General features: G+C 45.6%; 1 protein-coding gene across 2 annotated transcripts in view; it reads right to left on the bottom strand.

The window, feature by feature from the left end:
- Nucleotides 1–27,919, bottom strand: part of CDH13 (cadherin 13) — a 919,293-nt gene that overhangs the window by 414,586 nt on the left and 476,788 nt on the right. For both annotated transcript variants that reach the window (XM_073226070.1, XM_036993860.2), the window contains exon 5: nt 3,799–3,951. In XM_073226070.1, coding sequence (XP_073082171.1) covers nt 3,799–3,951 — 153 coding nt within the window. The remainder of the gene's footprint in view (nt 1–3,798; nt 3,952–27,919) is intronic.

Here is a 27,919-nt window from a genome sequence, read left to right as displayed (position 1 = left end):
ACATGTAGAAAGAACGAATCATCCATCACTGTACTACGAGGCACATCATAAAACTACAAAACAAACTCCGGATTACTCGAGGTAAGTGGACGCTTGAGATGGGAGGCCGGGCTGAAGTCTCCCTTTACCTTCTGTTGCCTTTAACACCACGAATCTCTCACTCACATAGCGAGATTACACAGCACCCGCTACGCTTCTGGCACTGTCCTAACTGTCCGACGTGTGCGAGTCACTTAGTACACTGAAATCCCGGGAGATCATCGTTATTATTATTCCCTTTACAGAAGAGGAGGTGGAGGCAGACACGCTGCCCAGGGTCCCACAGCTAGTCCGTAACAGCCATCATTTGAAAGCAGCCAGTGTGGCTGCATGCAGAAATTATGCTTTTAACTGCTGTCACACTACATGGCTTCCCTTTAAAGAAAAATGTGAGAAGCTCTAAGCTACAGACCAGGCTCTGTTTTACAAGCTGATTCAATGGCCAGTTAGCAAAAACTAGTAATTTCATCTTTTACCATCCTTAGAGGGGCCAGTACTATCCCCACTTTATGGAGGAGAACCACAAGGTCAGAGAGGGTGAGCAGACTGCCTGAGATCACACAGTTTACCAAGCCACAGCGTTAAAACTAGAAGAGCAATTTTCTGAGTGCAGAGCCCTTGATTTTCATCACTATTGCTATGTAGATATCACTTAGATGAAAATAAGATCACCTAAATTAAAACAAAGTGATTAGTGGGGCTTTCATTCAGCCCTGGCCTGTGATGCCTTTGAAAACATTAGAAAGAGGCGGTGGGCCTCTCCCTGCAGAAACCACCCAGGCTGCACAGCAGCTCCTGGTGGCTGACCCCTGGGCTAGGTCAGGCCTCTGTGGTCCCTGAGCCCCCCACCTGAGCAGTAGAATCCTCACACAGCCCTGTGTAACAGCCGTGACTCAGCTTTGCAGAGACCAGAGCAAGGCGGCGCATCATGATTTGGAAATTCTCCTTCAAGGGGCCTTGAATTGCATCTTTGGCAACAGCAAAACCAAGCCATCTAGTTGACGTCAGCTACCTTCTCATCACTCCTTTCGGTCCTTGCATGTTGTTGTTCCAGGTCTTTCCCTGCCCCTGGGGCTGCCCCGAGGGGTCTCCCCATCCGGGGACTTTCTCACTGTCTCTGGGAACCGGGGCCATTGCCATCAGAGAAGAATGTCCACTCTGAGGCAGGCCCTGGGTGATGGGCCCAGCAGTCTCTCTCTGAATGTGGAAGGCCCCCCAAAAGGATGACTTTAATTGTTAAGCCACTTTTGGGTCCCACCAACATCAGATGGACTCAGTTAGCCATGGATGCATCCATCTTGCTCAGCGCTTAAAACAGCTCCTGTGGGGTGGGGTTACCCCAAAAAGGTGTCTTCTAGCCTCTCATGCACCTGCTCTCCTTCCTGGCAACCACCCTGTCCACTTCCTCTGATGCATGCTTGCCCACGTTCCAGCCTGCAGGACACTCCCAAGGACATTCTGCCACTTCATTCTTTATCTGGTACCCCACTGAGCCCCAGGGAGTTCTTGAGATCCAGCGGCTCCCAGGAATCTCACTCTGGTACTGACAGAGCAAATGCTCTGATACTTGGGTCACATCAAGGTATGAGGGGAGACCACAAGCCTGTGGTAGATGTCAACCTTCTCATGGCTGAAGGTAGGAAACTAACATTAAGAACTTGTGAACTTAACTAAGAAATTTAAAAATGTTCAGGGAAAAGTTTACAAGAGCAGGTCTGACTTATGCTAGGCACTGGGCATTATACTAAACATTTAAAAAATAATTTAATTTCATCTTTTACCATCCTTAGAGGGGCTAGTACTATCCCCACTTTGTGGGTGAGAATCACAAGATCAGAGAGGGTGAGCAGGTGGCCCAAGATCACCAGCTCAGCAAACAGTAGTGCTGAGACTCAGGTGGCAATTTGCTGACTCCACAGCTCTTAATCTTAATCAGTAGGTAATAAATTATAAAATTTACTGTATTCTTGGGTCTGAAAATTAATGGATATTCCCATGATGGGCATGTGAAGAGAAGAGGGTGTCTACTCCTGGTCTGCCGCTGAATTATCCTGCAGAGGCTGGGAACTGAGAGCTGGCAGGTCATCTCTGGTTACTGTCAAGGCCAGCTGGACCTGAGAATTCCTGGGGGTAGCCAACATTCAGTTTCCACAACCACCAGGACGCCCCTGGGTGTAACCTGAGGGCACGCTGTTCATCCTTTGGCAATCTCTGACAGATGGTACCCACTGCAGATGCTCACAGCGTCTGCCCTTTGGCAAAGCTTCTGAGGAGGAGGTCTAGGAAACACGCATGTCCTCCCAGGACCCCCTTCCATCAGGCTACTACCCTGCATTTGTCCGGCACTTAATGCCCCCAACACCGTCACACTACCTTGTCCTCACTGGAAACTCACTGCAATCCAGTTGGGTAGGTAGCCCAGGGTTACCAGCATTTTATGGATGGGACCTTGAGGTCTGAGTACTTACATGGCCTTCCCAAGGTCAACAGCTCATGGTGACAGAGGAAAACAGACCCAGGGTGCCCGCTGCTCAGCCAGGCACCAGACTTTACAATGCAATGTCCCTCCACCCACTGGCTGCAGAAAATGACGAGTGTTGTTAAAGCAGGATTGGGATGCCCTTGAGTGGTGTTTTGGCCAAGAAAACAGAGTTGCTGAATCTTGTCTCAGGAACCGGCCACTCCCTCCCAATCCCGATCCAGGGAAATGCACGCCAGAAGGGCAGGGGTGATGGAGAAAGCAAACGCTGTTGGCCGGGCCCTGTTCCCACATTGCCTGCTTCCAGCTCAGCACGTGGCCCCGAGGACAGCTCTTCCTGAACACGGCCGAGAATTCCGCCTCATTCCTCAAAGGATGAGCTTACTACTCTGGGAGGCCAGGGTCCACAGCACAGGCGGTGAGAATAGCTGTTTTGGGGGCCTGGTGGAGATGGGGTAGGACTGACCTGGAGCCTGTATGCGACTCAGTGCTCACCCCAAAACCTGCCGTTGCTTTGGTATCTATGTCCTGAATGGGTACCAGCTTCTGAAAATGCCCCTTTTACAAATGGCCTGTTATTTTTCCACATGAAAGTAAGTGAAGTACATGATAGAAAAATTAGAAGAACAAAGAAAAAAGTCAGTAACACTGGAAAACAGCTATTAACACTTGGATTTTCCTTCTGTCATGTTTCTCCACAAACGTATGCCCACCATGGTGTAAAAATGCAGGATCTGTCTTCAGGATGCTCTACGTCTTTTTCCATTGGATATCTCAAATCTTTCCCATATAACTAGAACTTCTTCAAAAATATTTTAAATGGTTGTACAAACCTTCCTTTTAAAATCAGTCTTAGCAATTGTTTCCATTTTAAGGATCATGTCCTGCTATGACATCAATGCACAGAAATCTAACTAAACTCGCTGCTTCCTAAGGAGAATTATCAGGTCCAAAGGTTTGTGCCTTTTATAGCTCCTCAGCATGAAGCTCGGCTCTGGAACGCCAGAGCTGCCCTAAGAGCTCTGACCTCCCTGAGATCTCCGCCTTCTTAGTTTCTAGTGCCCAAAGTCTTATGCAGGCCTGGGGGTCTCCACTGATGAGACAGAAGCCCTCACTGTTACCCTGTTGGGGTCCAATGCCACTCAGCTCCCACTGAGACACACTTAGAGCTGCAGAGTCCTGGGTTTCATGAAGCACAGAAATGATGAGCTCAGCAGGAAGAACACAAGCTTTAAAAGCCCCGTCTCCACAGGCAGGGTGGGCACTGGAGGGGCACTTACTTGATAAGTAGCGATCGTTTCTCTGTCCAAGGTCCGTGTCACGGAGACGCTGCCCGTGTTCTCATTGATTCTGAAAACTCCTTTAGGGTCTTGATCCACTCCCTTTCCAGTGAGCCGGAACTTGGACCCTTCTGGTCTGTCACTATCGACTACCTGCTCAGAGAAACAGAGTGACATTTAAGACTGTGGCTGGAAAGCACGGGGAAAGCACATGACAAACATGCCTGATCACAGGTGCCAACACAGAGGCGCTGGGTGAACTTGATCAAAGCTGCACCATCAAAAACAGCATCATTGTTTAACACCTTATATCCTAATATGCAAATCACTGCAGACTTACAGCTAGGGAAGCTTTCCAGCACTGGGGTGACCTATAGGGACGGATTTAAAAGGGAAATGACTTCAGGAGGCTCAAGGTTGGACAATTTTATTTATTTTCTTAACTCCCAAGAAACAGACCTTTTTTTTCCCCTGCAAGTAGACCTAATAGGCAATGAAAACAACATCATATTTACTTGGCAGTCCTATACTGGGCAGGCACTGGTTGCATTTCTAAATATTTACAAGTATTGGTCACCACGAGTGCCACCTGCCCGTTTGCTTCTACCACATCCTAAGCACAGGGCGGAGAAAGTATTTTACACACATTTTTTAAAAACCTCACTCCAATGCTGGGGCCAGGGGAACATTATTCATACTTAATAGATGAACCCACTGGGATGCAGGGAGATTAAACAAGCTGGTCATGGTCACGGCTATTAAAGAGACGGAGGTGGGATTCAGAACTCATCTTCCCTTTCTCTAGAGACATTGAAGTGCAAGACTGTCATTTCTGAGTTTACGACAATTCCCTATAGGTTGTCAGCCTGGATTTGACATTTGAAGAATAAATTCAGAAGATAAAGATGGAGGAAGGTAGTTCCAGGCAGAGGGAACAGCACAGACAGAGGTAGCAGGCAGGTGGGTCATTAGCACAGTTCGAGAAGAGGTGAAGTTAGAGGTAATTAGGGGCCAAACTGTGTTTTCTTTCTGGCATTTGAAGATGTCCAACTAAAGAGAAAACAATTATTTGCATAAGTTGACTTTAGAGTTTTCCCAAGTATTCATCGATGTTTAATGTTACTTTATCATCTGTATCTTTGAACATTAATTCGATTAAAACAATGTAAAGGTCACAACGATGGTAGACATTCAGAAGAGACAGCTAAAAGAAAGCTGATACTGACCCAGCTGTAACAATTTACAAAAGAACGGGCACCTTACTGAAACATAACCAGCTTTGCCTGGAGGTTTTGGTGGCGGGACTAAACCATCTCGTAGTGGAATCAGACTCCCCCAGAGGCCATTTCTGCAGCCACCAAGCCTGCAATTCTGATGGCTGCCACCAGGTGGCAACGGTGCCTAAGGCAGCATGAACCTCATGGCACGGTTCCTCTGCCATGACCAGTTGAGTCAGAGCATGACATGGTTCCTTATGGCAATTCAGATTTCTTTTTTATTTAGAATGTTCTATTAAAATACACTAAGAGTTTTGATTAAATACCAATGACCTCTGCTTGCATTTTTAAGAATAACGCAAAGTATCATCTAAAGCAAAACTGAAGATAAGGTGTGTGATATTGTCCAATGAAAATAATTTTTAATCCTTGCTTGACTTGATTGGACCAGCTCACCCACAGCCCTCTGCTTGGAAGCCCCATGAGGTCAACAGCCTCGGCATTCCAGGCTTGGCTCTTTGGATCTCCGTTTCCTTATCTCTAAAAGGACAACACTACTTATTTCCCTGGTGGTTGAGGGTTTAATGAGCTAGCGTGTGCAAAGGATGCTTCCTGGCACGTAGAAGGATCCCCTTGAATTGTGGCTAATGATCACAATGCTGAGAGTGATAATCACAACAAAATCATGCTGTTGTTGTCACCGGGTAAGACTGACACTTCCAGGTATAAGAAAGCATCTTAGCCATAATATTTAAAAAATCCCTTTCTAAGGGATCAAACTTCCTTTTAAAAAACAAAATGCACAAACATCTCTGGTGTGAGAAGAGAAGGCTCTCGAAAGAGAACTACTGGCGGAAGGGGCAGCTGAGCAAAGTCTGCTCTTCCTTGTCACCTTCCTGTTACCTGTCACTCCCCTTCCTGGCACCCTCAGCCCAAGTGTGGGTTAAATAAAGCCTCTTCCTCATGCTTTCCTGAGCACCCCTGAGACAGACACACCCTCTCCAGGGGGCACAGTGACCCGGGAGACACTCTAATGGGAAATGAGCATGGGAACCCTGCAAGGGCCAGGAAGCTGCCACCAGACGGACTTCCGACCCCTCAGCCCACCGTCATGGCTCAGGGGTGAGGGTCCGCCAGGCGCGGCCTCTGCTCTGTTCTTTCCTGCCCTTTCCCTTCTCAGAAAGGGTTGGCAGTTCATTGCCCCAGACCATCTGGAAGAATTACAGTAGGCGATGGTCTTCAAAGGTCTCTTGGAGCAAATGTTGCCACCCTCCCATTGCCCCACCTGCCACTCAACACTGAATTCGAGACTCAGCAATTCTCAGGGTGACACTTCCTCCTGCCACCAAGCCAGGATCTCTGTCAGAGAGCTTGAGCCAGTTGGCCTCTGAGAAGTACGGGGCTTGGAGAGAGACCCTGGTTAATCAGCGCTGGCTGCCAGGTTTAAATGACTTGTCCCCGGGGGCAGGAACAAGCCTGACGTGGGCACTTCTGCTTAGCACAGCACAAGCCCTCCCTCTCAAGATTTTTAGTTTAAAGGCCTGGCTTTTCACACAGCTGTGGAGCCTGCTCTCTGGTCCCCAGAGCTGTGACCACTTTGAATGAGCCAGCACGGCCACACCAGGTCCTGGATCCCCGAGCAGTGAGCAGGCCCAGGGAAGGGAAGGCCATCTTTCTCCCTAGAACAGTGGTCTCAAGATGTGGTTCCCTGGACCAGCGTGGGCATCACCTCCTTAGAAATGCAAGTTCTCAGGCCCTGCCCAGGCCCTCTAAATCAGAACCCTGGGGGCAGGGCTGGAAGTCAGGGCTTCACCCAGCCCCCTGGATAATTCTGATGCACACCCAATTTGGAGGACCACTGGTTTAGACAGATTTCAACACCATCCACGCTCATTATAACCCGTGCTGTGTTCCACCACTACCGTTTGGAGCCCTCTGCTGAAAAAAGGCTGGGTCTATTTCTATCTTTTTTTCTAGACCTATTTTAAACATGTAACATTATTAGGAGCTCTTTTTAAAAACTTGTTTTCTAGAATGACAGTAAAGTGGAGTTGGTATTTCTCTAAGACTGCATCTCTGCAAGAGTCACACCCCAGGGCTTGGAGGACCCTGGAGAGGAAGGCAAGGGAGTGGGGGTTGCCTCTAGGGAAGTTCAGGAGTCTGGGCTCAAGTTAGATTTGGGATCGCCCATCACTGCTGAGGCCCCCTGGTCTCTAGGAGGGCACTCCCAGGGGCTGCAGCCCATCCTCATCTCCCTGAGCTAGGGAGATGGGGGGTGTGCCATAGCCACACCCCAGGCCTCAGCCACACTTCAAAGCTTTTCCATGCAAGTCAGGTGTGTTTCCAGAAGGCCTCTGTGATACTACGTTCCCCTCCTGAAAATCAGCAGGTGCTACTCCCAGACAGCTGTGTGGGTGGGCAGCCTGCCAGCTGTGTTGGAGGCATGGCACAGCTGGGGCCTGAGCCCTCTGCACCCAGGGGGGTGCAGGAAATCCTGGGGGCTGGAGCAGGTGGTGACTGCTTCATCTGAGTTCCAAAGGACATTCTTGCTGCATACAGTGGCACATTATGGATAGAGCCACAGCCCCCCTTGAATCTCCGTGGTAAGGCCCGTTGCCACCTCTGCCCTCGGCTGCAAGCAGCCAGTGATACCAGGTTGTATGTGTTCGTAAGGTATTTTCTGTGAATTTATATACATACATATGTACTCATAGAATATATAGCAGTTTGGGATATTTTTACATAAAAAGGATCATTCTGTACAAATTATTATATAATTTTTCTATTCAATGTGGTTGGGATCTTTTAAGTTTACATATATAAACTTTTGGGGGGTTTATATTTACAAAAAATTTGCAAAGGTAGTACAGAATTCCCATATACCTTTCATCCAGTTTCTCCAGTGTTAATTCCTGAAATTAACATTGAGAGATGACTATTAATTAACTAAACTCCAGATTTTGTGTATTCAGATTTCACCAGTTTTTCTACTTCTCCTCTTTCTGATCCAGAATCCAGTCCAGAGCCCCACGTGGCCCTTAGATGCTCTGTGTGTATTCAGACTTTTACTTAATGGCACTGACATCAGTTTTATTTTTTCCTATGGAATGTTTACTCAGTATATCAAAATTACAGTTGTCAATGCCATGTATTACCTTTACTGTAAGAGCTTCTAGCCCTACCCTCTGCCGATCTCCAGTATCTGGACTTGAACTTAGATCTCCGCTAGAGGTTTTTGCCTGTTTTGTTCCCAGGGCCTTCAGTACATGGGTACACAGTCAGTTTGCAATACATGTTTGAGTACCAAATAAGCGGATGAATGCTCTCTGGCTTCCATGTTTCTGATTTCTCTTTTTTCCCATCTCCTGTCCCAGTTGCAACTAGAATGGCCATTTTAAAATGCAGACCCACATCTGACCAAGACAGTTCCCAGATTAAAACTTCCACTGGCTCCTATTGCTCCCCGGGTTAATTCCGGGGGCCCTCATCGATGGGTCTCCACCTGCTTTTCCAATTCTAACTTCTGCCACAACCCACCACAGGCCTTCTGAACCCTGCCCACTTTCTCTGGACCTAGGTCAGCCGGACTCCCGTCCCCTGTCCTGTTTGCTGGAGACCCCTCCTTGTCATCCTGGACTAAGCCCCAGGAACCGCCCACTCACTGAGGCTCCTCCTGCCCCCTCTGCCCCCTCCTGCCCCCTTCGTGGAGCCTGAGCCTTGCCCTCTGGGCTCAGCCCTGCTCACCAGCAAGGTCTCCCGAAGCACAGAGCAGACGGCCCCTTTGTGGGTGGTGGTAATTGTCCCTTGGGCTATTTATTTCTTATTCCCTTGAACATTTCCTGGCTTTGGATCATAGAAGACACTTGATTAAAACACCGAGTAAAGAAGTACAATTGAATTTGCACATTTTCATAGGATTATAAAATGCTCATAAACTGAAATTCAAAAATTAAAAATGAAGATTAAGTCTGTTGTAATAACCTTTTTTATTACAGTGGTCACTTTACCTGTGCAACATCATTACCTTTTCGTTTCTCCTTTTATAAATCCCTAAAGTTAGTTTCCGAGCAGTGGGGGTACACATGAGTCAGGAAGGGACCCAGAACCCTCTTCATCCTTGTAATCTGCACAGGATCCCCTTGTGTGGAGACCCTCCATTTGAGCGAACACAGTGCTGGCTGGCAAGGCGGCTCCGAGATAAGCGCCCCGGCACTCCGTCTTGCTCACAGCCAACAAAACTGATGCCACTAGTTCTCCTCTATGTAGAAAATCAGGAGACAGACCTTTCGAAAGGATAGAAGACTACAGATGACCCTTGAGCAAGGGGGGTTTGAACTGTGTGGGTCCACTTAGATGCAGGGTTTTTTTCCCATAAATGTTTTAAAGATTTGTGACAATTTGAAAAACCATTTTCTTTTCTCTTGTTTCCTTTATTGTACGAATACAGTATATAGTACATATAACGTACCAAATAGGTGTTAAATGACTGTTTATGTTTTTGGTGAGGCTTCTGGTCAACAATAGGCTATTAAGAGTTAAGTTTCGGGGAAATCAAAAGTTATACACAGAATTTTCTACTGGGCAGGGGGTTAGTACCCCTAACACCCATGCTGTTCAAGGATCAATTGTATATGACCAGGAAATCTAGAAAATAATTAGACCCCTTTCCCCAAAATTACCAAAGGGAATAAGTCACATGTAGACCTCAGAGGTTTTGGGGGGATTGGTGGAGATGTGCTATTTTTTCCTTCACCCTTAAAATATTTTTGGATTCATAAGATAAGCCTATTTTACTCATACAGTTAAAACACTTCAGAGGACTTACTGGAGCTTGATGCACATGCTAATTTTGAACATGTTGTCTATTCCACGTTAAATAGGAAAAAAAAATACTTATTGCCTTCACCCATAGTTACTAGAAGGCATTTGTTTTATCATTAGATTGTTCTCCTTGACATGCCTTTGAACTTGAAGACACTGAGCAGTTCAGCAGTCCAGGCAGCCGTTAGATCCATGACCTCCTCTCTCCATGCTCCTCAGCTCTTTCAACCGTGGATCATAAATTAATGAAGGGAACTAAAGAAAAGCCCGTTGTAAGAGTCGCAGTCCCTGGTGGAGAAACACCGGACCAGCGCCCTGGCAGTCCACTGAAGCGGGGGGATGGCCAGAGGTCCACTGCGGAAATCAGCGGCTCTCCTGCTAGCTGGGGCTGGCTTTCTCAACTACCGGATTCAAATGGTTTCTGTCGTCCCCCAAAGGTTGCTAAGGGCACGATGGTGCCCTTGGGAAGGAACCCAAGATGAGGAGATGAGGGGATGTGTGAGTTCACAATGCTTATCCTTCATCTACTGACACTATCATAGCACCAGCTTTGTTCCCTGCTTTGCAACAAAGATATTTAAGACTGCGTCTAAGCACAGCCTAAGCCAAGTTCCACAGCATTCAGTATTCATTGGTGGTTTTTTAAAAATTATTTTCTGATCAGTTATAGTTTCTGACTATTTTCTCTAGGCTGCAGAATTGTTTTAAGAAGAGTATTTCTTAATTTATGAGTATTCACAACATCTTAATTATTTATTTCCAGCTTATAATAATGTGGCTTATAAAATTTCTACTTTTAAGGTTTTGGAAAAATGTATTAGTGGCAAAGAGCAATATCATCTTTAGTAAACAATCCACTGGCACAGAGAAAGAATGAGTATTCTGCAGTATTATTCACAATAGCCAAAAGGTGGAAGCAACCCAAGTGTCCAAGGATGGATGAATGGATAAACAAAATGAGGGACATTCGTGAGCTGAAATAGTATTCAGCCTTAAAAATACAGGAAATTCTGAAACATGCTATAGTATGGATGACCCTTGAGGATGTTATGCTAAGTGAAATAAGCCAGTCACGAAAGGACAAATATTGTATGATTTCACATATTTAAATATGTAATTGGCATAATGCTGTTCCCACTGTAGGAGCTCAGTTCATGTTGCTAATAATATCCACTAAGCTCCTACCACCATTCCCTCAGCCTGATGGTTGGTTTCTTTCCCGTGACCTTTAATAAGGTGTTTCTTTCTTGAACGTAACTTCCTCTGACGTATTGTCTCCCTCTACCTTCTTTCCTTCCATTCAAAATACTTATGGACCATTTATGAGTTGCATGTGGTCACAGCCCTCAAGGGCTCACAGGTCCACACACTCTAAGGAGTCTACGGTATGCAGCATGAGAGACATGCTGAAAGGCAGTGCAGCGGACCGGAGGAAGAGAGAAGTCGCCTGTGGGTCGCGCAGCCATTGCGCCTTCCTTGCCTGGCCCCAGAGTCCATTCGTTGCCTGTCAGGATCATTCTTATCGCATCCTTTTATTGTCCAAGAGAATAACTGTGATCCTCAGGTGTCTCTACCTGAATTTCTGGTTTCTTAATGCAGGATGTGAGTTAGACTTCCCTGCTCATTGGATCCCAGCAAAATGTCTTTCTCAGTTTTGACTCTTGTTGTTTTACTGAAAATTAAGATGGTTCCTGAAATCTCTGGTGAAAATCCTAGGTTTCTACACCTTCTGTCTCTCTTGTTTATGAATTAGGTCTGCGGAAGCAGGAAGTAGCCCTTGAGGCTGTGTCTGACTGCTCTAGCTCCTCCCCTCCTGGGCACATAGTAGGACTATACTTCCCCAACCACATGAAGTGGTCTGAGGCCATAAGACTTGCTTTAGTCAATGAAGCATGAGCGCAAGTGACGTAGGCCAGTTCAGCTAATTCCAAGCTAACACTTTAAGAGCTGTGGTTGCATAGCCAGGTTCTCATTGCCTTCTCTTTGGTGACTCAGCAGTTTTTCAAATAGTGGCGACTTCATCAACCTAGATCCCAAGGAAAGAATGAGGACAACGAGGAGTGGATGTGCCGCCTCAGCCTCAATGGACATGGGGCTTAATCAAACCTTTTTGACTATGATGAGCAAAGTCTTGGAGTTGCTTATCACTGCAGCAGAGCTTAACCCAACCTGATGAACTGCAGAGTGCTTAGGAAAACAGGGGTGGGCAGTAGGTGAATATGTGTCTGTGTCCCGTCTCAGAGCTCACAGGTAATGTGGAGCTTGTGTGGCCTCTCTGAGCCTCATTCCCATTTTCTTTGAAATGAGGGAAATAATGCCTACCCTCAAAGGATTATGGTGATTAAATGATATGAGAGATATGCAATGCTTAAATACATAAATGTGTTCAATAATGCAAAGCAATCGTTTATGACTATTAAATAGTAATGATGGTGAGGTCGATGATGATGACAGAAGCTACCACTTATTGAACTCTAACCCTGTACCACACCCTGTTTTAAAGATTTTATATACTTCATTCAATCCTTATATCAACTCTGTGGGATAGGTACTGATATTAACCTTCACTTTACAGAGGAAGAAACTGAGCCCCACAAACCTTGACAAGTCAGCTAGATAACAGGTGTGGATTTGAACCCAGGCATCCAGAGCCCAGGGTCTTAATCCCTACTCCGTATGACCAGCTGATCAATGTGTGCTGGGTAGAGTTGGAGCAGCCCAGGCATATTATCACCAAAGCATCGGCGCTTGGCGCTGCTGAAGGCGTTCCTGGTCTGGGTCCTGGCAGCGTGCCTACCCCATGAAGGCTGGGAGCAGAAATGTTTATCTCAGGCCGGTGTCACTGACAGAGCCAAATGAGACACTTTCAAGTCTCCAGTTCCCAGATTTATATGAATCCAGTGGGTCGTCCATTCCCTCCATACATCAAATTTCCGTCAGGGACATCTTTACCTTCTCACACCTCTGAGCTTTGTCATAGTAATGGCATAATTTGGAGGTTTCTGCATGCATTCTGCCACCGAAAAGGATAATAAATTAATCATGCCCTTGGGCACTGTTGAAATATACACACTTAATCTCTTACTAACTTGCCAAACTTCACTCCTGTGCCATTGCTCTGCTCCACTCCCTTCCATCGGCTTAGATTTTTACAGTTCCCAAAGAAATATTAAACCAAATATTTATGCACACATCTGAACCACAGTTCAGAGAAAGTAATGTAACAAAATCAACATTATGAACCTGGAGCTATTCCCATTTGGAAGTAATAAACACCAACAGTTGAACAATTTCTCCCTGGAAATGCATGCTGGTTGCCCTTTCACTGAGAGTTTCAACATTTATTCTTATTATTCTTATAATTCAGGACATCTTAATGTTAAGTCTGATGCTTGGAAACACATTGTCAAACGTAAATAAAATTTCAATCATTTCCAATTGAAAGCCTGACATTCTCCGCCGCCTTGCGTGGACCCTGGTTTGAAGGGCCCTGGCATGGCTTCAACGCCCCTCATCCGTGAAGCGGCTGCTTTTGCTCCCAAGCAGATCCCACCTGATTAACGTCCTTCAAGGACCCTCCCCATACCGTCACTTTCAGAGAAAATTCAGGCTCCATCAGGACGGCATTCAAGACTCTCTTTAGCCTGTCCCCTGCTTGTCTTCAGCCTTAACTTTTGCTCTGTTCACACACATCCCCCTATCCTGTTTCTCTACCATTTTCCCCAAAGTGCCACGCTTGCACCTACTCCTGTTTCAGTCCAGGGGTTACTCCCTTCTGACCCAGAGGCTCTTAACCAAAAGCTGACACTGTCAAACAGACCATCTCTTCCGGGAGCGCGGAAAGGGGCAGGGGGAGACTGAGCCAGTTAGGCATGTAAGGGTTCTGGACTCTTGAAGTCTTACCAGCTTGAAAGCTGAGTCTACCACTTTGGGAAGACCCTTTGGACCCTAAGTGTGCACTGTGACAAGGAAAATAGTCTACTGGGAAAACTGGGGGACAGAGTGGTGAGTACTTGTATGTATATAAAGCCAGTTCAGGCTCAAGCATGGTACGTGTTAAGACCCTGCAGATGGCAAATTGTCCTCTCCAACATTACTTAGTCTTATGCTCAGGCTTGGTCTCCAGATTATACATTTCCACCAAGATATTGCAGTCCACTTTCCCAGTGGTGTCCGGTAAGTAGCTTTAATCCACCAGGATATTACCAAATGGATATCACCGTGGCTCATCCCTCAGGTCCCTCAATTCCCCAGTTCCACTCCTCTTTTCAAAGAGAATGTCCCTGACCATCTTAGTGAAAAAAATAGCAGCTTCCTTTCCAACTTCATCCTTTATGTCCATTACGCTGTTTTGTTTTTCTTCCCAGAGCCCATCATCATGTGACATAGTCATCTGTTTGTTTTGGAAATATCTGTTTACCATTAAAATATATGTTCTATGTTAGAAGGGACTTTTGTTCATTGCTGTGAGATTAGGGTGCACAGTAGACACAAATACTTCATAACAAAGAGGCTAAGTAAAGAAAAGCTGAAATGAGAGACCATATAGTCATGAGGGAAAGAAAATTCCTGCATGAATCAGTGGACTTGTGCAGCCACTTTGGGTTCAGAATACCTGCATTCTGATAAAGACTAGTTCTGCCCCTTGGGCTTGAGTTCTGAGAGATACTCTGGTGTCCCCCCAACGAGCCACTTCAAGTGATCCGCTAATGAAATGATCCCAGTGAGACACACACATTCTAAAGAACAGAGCAATATGGGCTCTCGAAAATTCACAGGCCCGTGCAGGCAATGGGATCACTTGGGCGAACACCTTCGTCCTCTGAAGCTAGTGGCTGCCTAGAATATGGCTATTCCTAGGGAAGCCCAGCAAGAGAGGCTCACACAAACCGGAGGTCAGTTTGGACTCCAGCTCTCATCTGTCCTTGCTTGTGACTTTGAGCGAATCATTTTACCCACCTGAGCGTCAGTTCCCCTTTCAGGTAAATGGTAACAGACTGGATGGACCTCCTGAGGTCCTGGTGAGCACAGTACATTGCTGGCACACAGCAGCCACGCACTCAATGCTGACGATTAGAATCTGAGTACACCTAAACATAACAACATGGCGCTATCAGATAGAGTAATTTTATAATTAAGAGGAGATTTGCAAGTTGCATCCCAGGTACTAATTGCTCTCACTGAGGTCTCGCAAATGTCCGGCGCCAAGCTAAAGCTTCATTTACCAGCTGGTGCGTGTTACCAGCTAGTTTCTATTATTTCTGTTTCAAAGATGGGGGAAAGTGATACTCAGCGAGGTGAACTCGCCTGCCCAGTTGGAAGACACAGCTCGCCCAGGGGCAGGGCCACACACAGGGGCCTCCTTAACCAGCTGAGTCGGCCCAGAACTGCAGGTGCTGGCGTGGTGGGAAGGCCTAGCTGCTCAGTTCCTCATGGCTCCTCCAGACGTCTGCTCAAAGAGCAGGGCTGGTCGTCTGCAGGCTCTGTCTGGATTACGGAGGGATCCTGTTGAACAGACATGCGTGTTCGCGGGGCGCCTGTTGAACAGACATGCGTGCTCAGACCCCAAGCCTGCGCGGCACAGTGGGTGCTCACTGCTACAAGCCCCCAGGCCCCGGGCCACATGTGCAGATATACATGTTACACAATGGAAGGGGAATACACACACGGTCCCAGAGCTTTCCGACTTGAAGCCAAACAAATTTACACAGGCTCATTTGTCAGCTGCGGCAAACCCCTTCTTCCTGGCCTGGCTCATCCCACCTCCCAGGTTCCTTAGTTGTTATAAGCTTATCACAGAAGTAAATCAAAATGTTCTCAAGAGGAGAAGAACAGATAAAAGCAAAAAATGCAACATCCCCAAGAGAGGAATATTTTTTATAGTTCCACAACTCTTGCAGTTCTGTCTTAAAAAAAAAATCCATTACTTAATTTTAGGACTATAAAGGTGCTAGTGATGAATAATGGCTCCTCTTCTACCTCCTAGAATTTCTAAAATATTAATATTGGTTGGATACCTCTCTCCTAAGGGCAAGCAGGAGTTGAATCTTTTATAGGTTCCTGAGCCCCGTTCCCACACTGTGAATTTACTTGATTCTCACTCATCATATGCACTGGATACTTCAAATCATGTCTGCGCCAAACAGTGGGGCCCCCCAGAGAGGTGGGAAGGGTAAAACAGGCTTTCCCATGATTTTCTCTGTCTCTCTACTCGTTTACTATCCAACAAGCTGCACGTCCTAGCTCTATACTAGGTTTGGGCTGTGAATCATAAATAGAAGCCGCAATGAGGCAGACCCCGGGGTCAAATGTCCGTCAAGGCTAGCAACGGTTCATTGCATCTTTATCTGCAAATTGTCAGAGTTAAGCTTTGAATACTTGAATCCCAACCTCTTTATTCTTCAGCAGGTCATAATTTTTCGTGCTCACGTCTGTGTGTAGGGCGTACGTGTGTCGGCTCTATCTTTCCACTCAGGACACAGGAGGAGAAGGAATGAGAAGACAGAATAAACTAAAAATAGTGTTGTAAATTAGTGTAGCTGGCAATGAACGTTTTAAAAATAAAAATCAGGTTTGTTTTTTTCCCCTTTATAGAACTAGGAAAAATCTGAAAAACAAACCAAAGTAAAAGGTAGATAATCAAGACCCTGGATGTCCCAACTGGATGCTGGGTGTCACAGCTTTTTTAACATGCTGATGAGTCTTTTAAATGCATACACATATTTTAATTATATTTTTTGAGATAATTACAGATTTGCATGCAGTTTGCAAACTTTACCCAGTTTTCCTCCAATGGTACCATTTTATAAAACTATAGTATGATGTCATAATTGGGATGTTGACATTAATGCAATAAACGGATCCTGTTCAGATTTCCTGTTTCATTTGTAGTCATCTGTGTGTGTGTATGTATGTGTAGTTTTATGTGGTTTTGTCACGTGTGGATTTGTGTATCCATCATCACAAGGACCGCTATTGCCGTTTTGTGACCACACCCTTCTCTCTCCTCCCACGGACCGCCTCAATCCCCACCTCTAAATCCTGGAAATCACAAATCTGTTCTTTTTTCCCATAATTTTGTCATTTAGAAAATTAACCTTTGGGATTGGCTTTTTTTTTTTTCACTCAGCAAATTCTCTGGAGATTCTTCTAAGTTGCTGTTGTGTATCAATCATTCATTCATTCACCTTATTGCTGAGCAGTATTCCATGGGTGGAGTATCGCACTTGCTTAACCACTCACCTGTTGAAGAACATCTGGCAATTGTGTTTAAAGTTTCTGGCAATAATGAATAAAGCTTCTATAAACATGTGTGTACAGGTTTTTGTGTGAACATGGTTTCCATTTCTCTGGGGTAAATGTCCAGGAATGCAGTTACTGTGCCCTATGGTGATCGCATGTTTAGCTTTACAAGGAACTGTCAAACTGGTTTCTCGAGTGAACGTACCGTTTACATTCCCACCAGCGATGTCTGCGTGCGCAGTTGTTTCCTGCTTCCTCGCCAGCATTTGCTTTAGTTAATACTCCTACTTTAATCCTTCTAACAGACATGTTCTGACGGCACACGGTGGTTTTAATGTGCCCTTCCCTCATGGCTAAGGAGATTGAACATCTTTTCATGTGTTTGCTTGCCATCTGTATATCTTCTTTGGTGAAATGTCTGTTCATGTCTTTTGCCCATTTCTTAATTAGGTCAATTGGAGATTTTTGCTGTTGAATTTTGAGAGTTCTTGGTATATTCTATATACTAATCCTTTGTTAGATTCGTAGTTTGAAACATTTTTCCCAGTTTGTTGCTTGTCTTTTCATTCTCCTAACAGGATTTTTCCAGGACTCAGAGTTGTCAATTTGGAAAAGGCTCAATTTATGGCATTTTCCCCTTAGGGATTGCGCCCTATATATCAAATCTGAGAACTTTTTGCCTAACCCTCAGGAAATCCCTCAAATTTTCTCCCCTACTTTCCTATAGGTTTCATAGTTTTACATTTCACATTTACATCCATGATTTATTTTGAGGTAACTTTTGTATTAAGGAATGGGGTTCAAGTTGCGGTTCATCTGATGGCCAGTTGCTCCTGCACCATTTGCTGAACTTTCCCCCACTGGATTGCCTTTGCATGTTTATCAAGAATCAGTTGAGCATATTTGTGTGGATCTGCCTCTGAGTTCTCTGTTCTGCTGCACTGATCTGTGTGTCTTCTCTGCTGAACCACTGCCTTCATTACTGGAGTAATATAGTCTCAACATCAGGTAGAGGGGTTCCTTTTCTTCATTCTTCTTTTTCACAATTGTCAAGCTATCCTGGGGCCGGCACCTTCCCACATAAAATTTTAGAATAAGCCTGATTATGCTTACAGAAAGCATTGTTGGGATTTTGATAAAAATTGCATTAAAGGATAGGTATATCTTTATATTCTTTTTTTACATATATCATGAGCATTTTCCCTATTATTACTAACTTTTAATGGCGATCCGATATTTCAAAAGATATACCATCATTTAACAATCTCTTCAGTAATAGTGGACATTTGACTCTTTCCAGCTATGAATAATGTGAACAAAGCAACCCGTTATGCAAAAATAAACAAACAAACAAATAAATAAATAAATAAATCGGTTAGTTCCTTAGGATAGATTTCCAGAAGTGGGGTTACTCAAAAAAGAGATAGAATATCCTCACAGTTATTTCTATTTGGATATTCATTCATGCATTTTTACCCATATGTGAAAAATGTAACCATTGGCTTTAAAATTTCAGTGTGTTATGAGCTTGAACAGCAAAGTAGGAGAGATGCGCATCGATGCTGAAAGGTAGCCTGCAGGGATGGCAAAGGACGTGAGGACCACAGCGACCGGATGAGGCTGTAACACCCACCTGGCCCAACCCTGGAGGAGGTGTCGCCACACACCTGCCCTCAGGTAATCCTCCCAACTCTCTAGGGAAGGCAGGTAAGTCAAAATTCCTACTTCACCTACTTTAGGACAGCTATTTGCTACTAAAATTTTTTTATCTCCTTTTATCCTAATGAAAAAGGATGTAGTTAAATCATTTTCTTTTTACCCAAGAGAGGGAAAGAGACACGCTGACCAGCCTGACCTACCCCCTTCCTGTGCTGGCCGTGCAAACGGCTGTTCCCGGAGCTGGACGAGCGCGAGTGGAGGAACAGTCACTGTCCCTGACGCAGCTCCGCTTATGTTTCCATCGCCCTCACTGCTTTTCCTCCTTTTTCTCTAAAGGAAGCAGAGGTTCCATGGAGACAGAGGAAAGCAATGTGAGTTTTCTCTCTACGCAGTCATTTTGCTTTTACAAACCACGTGGGATCAACACCGCTCCCAGCAAGTGTGAGTACCTTGCCCCGTGAGCCCTAAAAGCCAGGGCTGCCCGTCTGAGGACTCAGGACAGAGGTAAGCCCGTCACGCCAGGGAGCATTTGAACCCCAAGGTGCATGCAGCACAGGCTACAGTCAGAAGAGAGGAAGGCCCAGGGCCACCTGTGGGCCACCCCAACACGATACGATGTAGGAAAACTGGTCTTCATACACTCAAGTGCTGGGACCAGGAGTCCTTGAGGACCGTGAGGTGGAGAATCATTCAGACTATAAACACTGGGGTGAGGCGGAGAAATCCCTCTGTGAATGGCAGCTTTCCTACTGGAGGCACCCCCTTCTCCCTCCCCATATCACGGGAACAGGGCAAAGAGGGGCGAGAGGTTCATTCTAGCTAAGCATCTGCGTTGGGCCAGGAGACTTAGTAGGAGCTTCTCTTACATTTTTATATCAATTTTCATAATCCAAAGAGGAAACATTAGCCCATTTCGCAGAGGAGGAAGTGGAACGCTGAATAGCTGGAGTGAATGTCCCAGGAGCTGTCACTCAAAGCTAGGCTGGTCTGGCGCCAGGCTGACTTCTTCCTTCTACGTCCCCCAGTGAGATGCGGAGGAGGAAGGGAGCCTGTGTCAGTTAGAAGAGCACATTCAGCAACGGACAAAGACGCAAGGAAGAAAGGAGCCCTTGAACTTGCTGCTTTTGAACTTTACACTTTCATACATGAATGGAATTCAGAGACTGTGGCCAAGGACCTCAGGGACGCCCCGCCTGCCTCCACTGGGGCCCCAGCTTCATACTCCTCCATCCTGCAGGGTCTCCTCCGAAAGAACAGAGCCCCCCACCATGGGGAGGAGGGAAATACAAACAATCCTTGTCCTGCACCCACGGAGTGGGGTTCAGAGGACGCAGCTGGCACTCAGAGCTGGGGACTCAAGGACTTGTTCAGTCTATTAATGATCTGTGTGTCAGAGAACGCACTATGAAATCCCTAGCCCTTAGCCCCCTCCCCTGTAAAACGGGGACAGTACCCAAGTGGAGGCTTGCTTCGAAGACTAAATCAGAGCTAACAGAGGTAAGGAGCTGGCCTCTGGGATGGCTCAGCACGTGCTAGCAAGGTAGCTATTATCAAGGCTACCCTGCCACCTTTTCTTCACGCATAGCTTCTGTGCTTCCCTGGGCGCCGACAATTCTCCAGCCCACAGTGTTCCCACCAAGGCACAAGCAACCTGGCCAGGTGAGCCAGGTGGCTAGGTATGCGCCTTCTGGCACCCAGATTCCACCTACACCCCTCACGGGACCCTCCATTTGGCCAACAGTCCACTACAATGCACACAGTTCCAATCTCTCTTCTAAGAGATGCTTCTATGGTTTTTGGGGTGAAGACACATGTACCACTTAAACTCTGCCGAGAAAATCAGATGCATTCAATGGGCTGTTTCCTGTGTGTCTAATGCAGTTCCCATCCCATCCACACTTACTAAGCACTTGTGAGGGCAAGGGTGCACTGGGGTGCACATTTCAGGCCACCCAGTGACAAAAGGCCTTTCAGCCTCCTGGAATCCTCAGCTGCAGGGAGGGCTCGGGTGTCACACGACGCAAACACCCATGCAGGCACACACTTCAAGCTCCCTGTGAAAGGCAACAAAGGCCATCCTCCATGCAACCAGCCACGCAAATGCAGGTCCTCCCAGGGCCCGCTTTTACATTTCTTCTTTGCATATGGCTCTGGGGAACTGCTTTCCTCAGAGCTTGATGTCCTTACCACATGGGAAGAGGGCTGGGGACACACAAATCACCAAAGCAAGAGTCCCTCTCGTGATCACAGCCAAAAATGTTCGAAAAGCCCTGGGATCATATTGAGCAATTCTTCCAAAGGCCACAGCTCTGAACTGTTCAAGGAAGAGCCTGCATCCCCAGCTCCCCCCGGCTGTCCAGGAGGTGAGCCCCCAGCACAGTCCCGGCATGAGCGGACACTCAGTGGCTACCTGCTGAGGGCTTTGAGCATCCGTGCATCAGGGAGGAACACTATGGCTACAGAAGAAGCCACACATATTTACTAAATATTACTTCCATGGATTTAGGAGCAAGAGAACAGGTGTCACCTGAGAGTTGCTGGGAGCAGGAGCCGAACCAGGCACCATGAACAGCGCATCGGCACCAAGGCGGCAGTGCCCGTGGGCCCTGGGTTCGGGGTTTCCAGTGTCTTTATTATATCTTTAGATGATCCCATAATCCCATACGCTTTTCTGTCTCTTTTTATCACTATACTCTATGAGAGAGGTGGCTTTAATATCCCCATTTTACAGAAGGGGAAACTGTGTTACAGGGCAGTTAAGACTTTTGACCAACTTGCTATCATACGCATCAGCAGCAGCCTAGATGAAATGCAAACAGCTATGCCCTATTTACCGGCTTGTGTCCTATAATAATAGAGGTATTCTCACATAGGATCCTCCCCAAAACTTTATGAGGTACTCTTATTATCTCCATGTTACAGACAGAAAACCTGGGGCTTAGACAGGTTAAGAAACTTTCCCTGAGGACTGCTTGTGCCCTTTGACCCACTGAACTTGTGCTCTGAATCATCACTACATATTAAACAATCAGATCAATAATTTGCAGAGAGTAATCGCGTAAGAACACTCCTACCCCAAACCTGCTCTTCAGGGGACCCAAATGAGCAGACTGAAAAATGGTTAGGGCAGTTGTTTCCACCAGCTTAGTAATTATGTAGTAACAAAAGGGGATTCAATCAATTGCTTAGCAATTAGCCATTATGAGAAGATGGGGGAAAAAAAATCCAATTGACTGTTTGGTAGAGCAGGAAGCATTTTAAATGTCACCACAGTGCGAGAAATATTTGAAGATTTGTCTTCATAATGGTTAATTAATTGCAATCTTCAAATTTTATTGCCTTTTCAAGAAACAGAGTATTAACACTTGGGGTTATTTCTTCTTTGTCTTAGTTAGCATCAAAGGAAGGCATGTAAATGTATCAATCCTTGTAATTTAAGAAGATCCCCTCCTAATGAATGGCCTCTCTGAGTCGATGTGCTATTTATCATCTTACCACCTTTCTGTACCTGGTACAGTGTAGGAACATATGGTAGGTGCTCAAGACACACTGGCTAAATTGAATTAAAGTTGAGAAGAAGTGCTGGCAGTCTGCCCTCTAAACCTTAATTCCTTTATTTGAAATTCTAGAGCTGTATATGCAGTTTGACTTTGGCATACCTATAGTGATGGAAGCTACAGGTTTCTTTACCTAGCAGGCTATTCAGCCACTTCTGGCGTCAGCTCTCCCATCTGCCCCGTGACAATCAACTAGTGCCACAGTCGTTGTGTCACAATATCCCTCTGTCCCAGCCAGAAAGGGAAGTGCCTCTGGCCACACCAAACCAGTTGCTCTGCCCTCATGATGGCTTCAGCAATGGGCATTTCCTGGTGTTGGACAAAAATGTACTCCCCAGGCTTTTTTTCCTAGAGGTGATGGGGAAGCCTTCTTGCCTTTGATGACGATGCTAGAAAGAGACTCTGCTGTTTGGAGAACGTCTATGAGCAGAAGGAGAGAATGAGGCCAACAGACAAAGGGGGAGCAGAATGAGCGATCCTTCAAGTCTGGGACCCAGCTGTTCTAAAGTCAGATGCACCCTTGAATTTCCTGGTTATGGGAGACAATAAATACACTTTCACTTTACACATTCAGCTATTTGGCTGTGTTTCTGTTGCATACAGCCTCCACGTACTAACAGAATCCCTTTCCTGTGACCGTAGCTGCTTTTGCTTTGGCTTGGTAATATTGGAGCAATGAGAAAAGTAAAGAGCTAGAGGTCGAGAACAGAATTAGAGGTAGGCTGTAGAGAAGGGTTAAAACTTTGAGAGGAGACTTTGGGAAATGCCAGGGAAGCTGAGGGCAGGGCAATCCTGCTGAAAAGGAGAGATCGTACGTGAGAGGCAGGAGGCATGGGTTTGCAGCTTGAGTGTCTGGGATGCTGCAAGGACAGAGGAGGCGGCAATCCACTGAGGCCTGAAGTCAGAAAGGGGCTGCAAATTAGGAAGTGAGTCACACACACACACCACACACACACACACACACACACACACACACAAAGATGAAAGCTTTTACATTATCTGCCACAAAGTAAAAAAAAAAAAAAAGAATTTAGTTTGTTGAAACAGAGAATTAGCTAATGAAAATGGAAACGTTCCTTGCCATATTACTAATGCAAGATGAGTAAAGGTCAGTGAGCTTCTATGGCTGAGATTCCATCACTTTAGCGGAAGTTCACCAACGGCCTGGACCCAACCTCCCGTACAAGGTCCCCCCACCTCAGGGTCTGGGTCAGGGACATGCAAACCCTCTCTAACGAACATGGAAAAGAAAAGAAGGTAGAGTGTTGAGCAGCTGGAAAAGGCACAGTAAACCATAATAATTGCTTATAAAATTTTATGGTTGGTCATTAATCTTAACCACTTCAATTTCTAAAAAGAAAGATTCATAGTCTTTTAAAATAGACAAAACTTGAGTTTATGGGAAATTTAATAATATTCATGCTGATGCTGTAAGAAATTCCAAAGTCTTAAATTCCCTCCACTGTGGAATGGAGGCAGTTTTTTGTTGTAGAAAAAGGACGGGGCTGGGAGTTAGACCCACGGCCAAGGCCTGACATGGGCTTTAAGTAAGCCACTGAGTCGCTCTGAGCCTCGGTTTCCTCATCTGGGAGAAGGGGCGTGATGCTGGGTTCTTTGCAGAACTGCAGCGAGGACTAGACAAGGATGTGGGAAAGCTGCCAGGTGCACATGGCCGGGCGTGCCTGCAGCAGCCCTTGGTAAAACAGAGCCGCTGTCATCGCTCCAAACATTTCCCAAACCCGGCAATCCCGCTCATGATTGCTCGCCTCCTTTCCGTGGCAGCTCCGGGCCAAGCCCCGTCACTGGCAGAACCTGAGTGACTGCGGGCGCTCCCCTTGCCCACTCCCGTCCCTCCTCCCACAGTCTACCCTCCACGTCTGTGCCCACAGGCCAGAGCAACCCTAAAAAGACAATGCCGGATCATGCGTGGCTTCCGCCAAAGCCCTCCCGTGGGGCAGCTTTCTCTCTCAATTAGAATGAACCAAAGTCCTCCCAGTGGTCCACATGGCCTTCCATCACCTGGCCATACCTCTTCTCTTATATCCTTGATCTCTCTGCTCCATCCTGGGCTTCCTGATGTTTCCAGAACATTCCAGACACACTTCTGGCTTAGGCTTTGCTGGCCTAGTTCCCTCTCTGGGATGCTCACCCCGAATGGATACCTGCCTGCTTCCCCCTTCATCGGGCATTCTCACTGAGGGCCTCCATGGAAACACAGTTTAAAATGGCAACCTGGCCCCAATCTCTAGCCCTTGCTTCTCCGTATCCTTTATCATGATCTTTCTTAGCAGCAGGCATACCACGTATTTTATGTTTTCATTTGCCAGCTTCCTCTTCTGGAAGGTGGACTCTGAGAGGGCAGGCTCAGTCTGCCCTGCTCACGGAAGGATCCATAGACCCGACAGCGATCTTCATCAAGTAGCCACAGCTCAGTACATTTTTTGCTCAATGCAGGAATTAGCCTCTGAACTCCCCCACTCATGTCGGAGCTCCAGGCGGCAAACCCCTTCTCCTGGGCTGCAGAAACTTGTCCCATCAAAAGCACCCTGTCTGAGATTTCCCCTGCTGCACGTTCTGTGCGCCCGGAGGCTTCCGGCCAAGCTGTATCCAGGCAGAAGAAGACGGCGGTAGAATCAGAGCATCCGACAGCTTTGTCCCAAGTCACAGTTTTATCACTGAGAAAGGGGGCAGTGGAATCTACCAAAGCTGGCATTTGATTTGACAAGCGGTATATAAATGCAGGGTTCACGAAGGCGCTCTGGTGAAGTGAGTATCCTTGTTCCTTCAAACAACTGGAGTGAGGATTAAGTAAAATGATGCCTATGAAGTAGTAGGTCACAATATTAGTTTAGAATCCCCGTCTCCCCACTCGTCCCTCTCCTCCTTCCCTGGGGACCATCCTCTGCCTCTTCAGTGGGCATCACCTTGTTCTCTAGCTCACACTCCCCATTACAACTCATGCTCCCGTTGTCCCATTCTTTGAAGTCAAGCTTTTGATGGTCCTAGGTTACAATGAGCTCATCTGGTACCGAAAAATGTAACTGTTTGTAACGGTTGGCCCAGTGGTTCTCGGCCCTCACTTACACAAACATGCGGAGGTGGGGATGGCTCAAAAAAAAAAAAGAATATAAAGCCACAACACAGAAACTCTGGTTTACTGCTGGAGTGGGGCTTGGGTGCCAGGACTTTTCTAGAATCTGGATGATGCTAATGAGATGTCAGATTCAGCACTGTTGTTAACCCTTCCAGGAAAGGCCTTTATTTAGATGTAAATGGGGCCTTTGGGTGCGTGACACCTTAAGAAGGAACTTTTGCAAAGGTGAAAATTTGAAGGCATTAGGGAGGCACCCTAACGTTTCTGCTTCTTCCAAAACATCTCTAAAATGTGCTTGTTCATTTACCCGTATGCAGAGGCGGCTGTGAAGGCAAAAGGTGAGCCATTGATAGACGCACTGGTGCTGGTGGAGGCCACCTTGATGGCCACGCGTCCACCTGAGCCTCTGATGAGATCTGGGTCCACACTGACCATCCCGAAGAACAGTAAGCAAAGAGCTGGGCTCACAGTTGATGCTCAGGATGAACTCGGAGGCTATCTCACCCCCTTGCTGCATGAACGGGCTTGGGAAAGTGTGCTTAAGTGATACCAACATGCATACGATCAGACAAGCCATTATATGTGACCAGTATTTTCCCAATGTGGCTTTTCTCCTTTGGATGTACTGTGGATCTATTCCTAAAATATGTCCTGAACCAAGAAAATACTCTTCTATATGAGATCCAGCAAAAAACAAACACAAAACAAAAACAACAAAACAAAACAAAACAAGAAAATCTGATATACCAGAGGCACATGGTAAGACTGTCTTGAGAAGTCTAACCACTAAGTGCCTTTGAAAATAAGACAATACAATCTTAAAAGTGCGAATTTCATGACTAAATGCCATTAAATAAAAAACCTTCTCTAAGGTTTAATTTCTTTTCTTCCACAAAACAGTGCAGAAACAAAAGGGAAATGATAATTGGTTTCTGACATAGTCTGTGGCTGAGATGTAGAGACGTTGAGGGCACACGTGAACGGAAGATGGCAGGGAAATCAGTGAAAAATGTGTCAAATGCATGAGTCAACCCATCAATGATGAGAAGAAATGAGAAACTGGCTGTTCTAAGTGGTTGCCATTCATGATCCTGTTCTGGTGATTAAACCAAACAACTATGCTTGCTTATTTTATTGATTATCCCTCTTCTTATGAGAACCTGCAAACATTTCCAGAAATAGGTTGGTTCAACACATAAGTGGAAGAAATAGATTTAACTTAACATTTTAAGGGATATGAGTGGGAGTATACTGTATTCAGGAATATTCTTCAGATGAAATGAGATTGTGCAAAATATGAAAAATCATAATTCACCATTGAGAGAAATTAAACTACCTATAGAATTTTAAATTATCAGAGAAAAGATAGTGTTGAGCATCAAATCTGACCCACTGATCCTGAAGTCTTTCACCTTTATTTATTTTAGAATTTTTTAAGACATCTGTTTGGGCACATGCATGATCATCTCTACAGTAGCGCAGCCTCTTATTGAGAAATTATTATGTGCTGAGCAATGGGTTGGGTGTTTTATATCTGCTCCTTTTATCCTCAGAGCAAGCTTTTGATGTACTACTTGAGGTACTAAAATGAGGTATTTCATTTTCCCATGAAGAATTTGATGGAGGCTTAGTGATTCGCTCAAGGTCATGAAGGTTGTACTCTAAGAAAAAGGAGTCAGTGTAGTGGAGCAGAGTACGGGAGCCAGGCTACTCGAATACAGGCCTCAGCTCTACTACCACCGGCTGCAGAGTCTGTGGGATTCTGTGTCTAGTGGTATCTATGTCATAAAGTTAGTGGAAAGGGATAGCTAGATGGAAGGTAGATAGACAGGTAGATACACACCACACACATACTATACATATATATATAATACTCTTGAACAAAGCAGAACAATGCAGAAGTTAGGGGGTGCTGAACCCGTGTGCAGCCAAAAACCCAAATATAACTTTTGATTCCCCTCAAAAATAACTACTAATAGCCTATTGTTGACCAGAAGCCTTACAGATAACACAGTCAATTAACACAGACTGTATATTCATATATATTATGTACTGTATTCTTACAGCAAACTAAGATATGTTTTCAAATTGTCTTAAATCTCCAAAAAACTTTCCAATATATTTATTTTTAAAATTCCCTTTCAAGTGGACCTGCACAGTTCAAACCTGGGTTGTTCTAGAGTCAACTGTATATATATATAAATATGTGAAATACACACACATATACATAAGGTGCTTAGACATCCCAGACCCTAAATGAGGTAACATATGCATAGTATGGGGCAGATTTACAAATGTCAAATATTGTTACCATGGTCATTAACATCCATTTCACTTACATTTACATTCAAACCTTGATATCCATGAGTAGCTCCTCTCTCATGGCCGTGCCTCATTTTTAGGGGACCTTCTGTAGTTTCAGGATGACACAGAGAGTACGACCCATTAAAAGAAAAGGAGTCAACAATTCTATTTTTGAAGGGTTAAAGTAAAAGACCAATTGCTGGATTCAACACATGAGAAATAAAAAC

This window comes from Manis javanica, chromosome 17 (genome assembly GCF_040802235.1).
Source record: "Manis javanica isolate MJ-LG chromosome 17, MJ_LKY, whole genome shotgun sequence".
In the NCBI taxonomy this organism is placed as follows: domain Eukaryota; kingdom Metazoa; phylum Chordata; class Mammalia; order Pholidota; family Manidae; genus Manis; species Manis javanica.
This window is presented reverse-complemented; position numbering and strand designations above follow the sequence as displayed.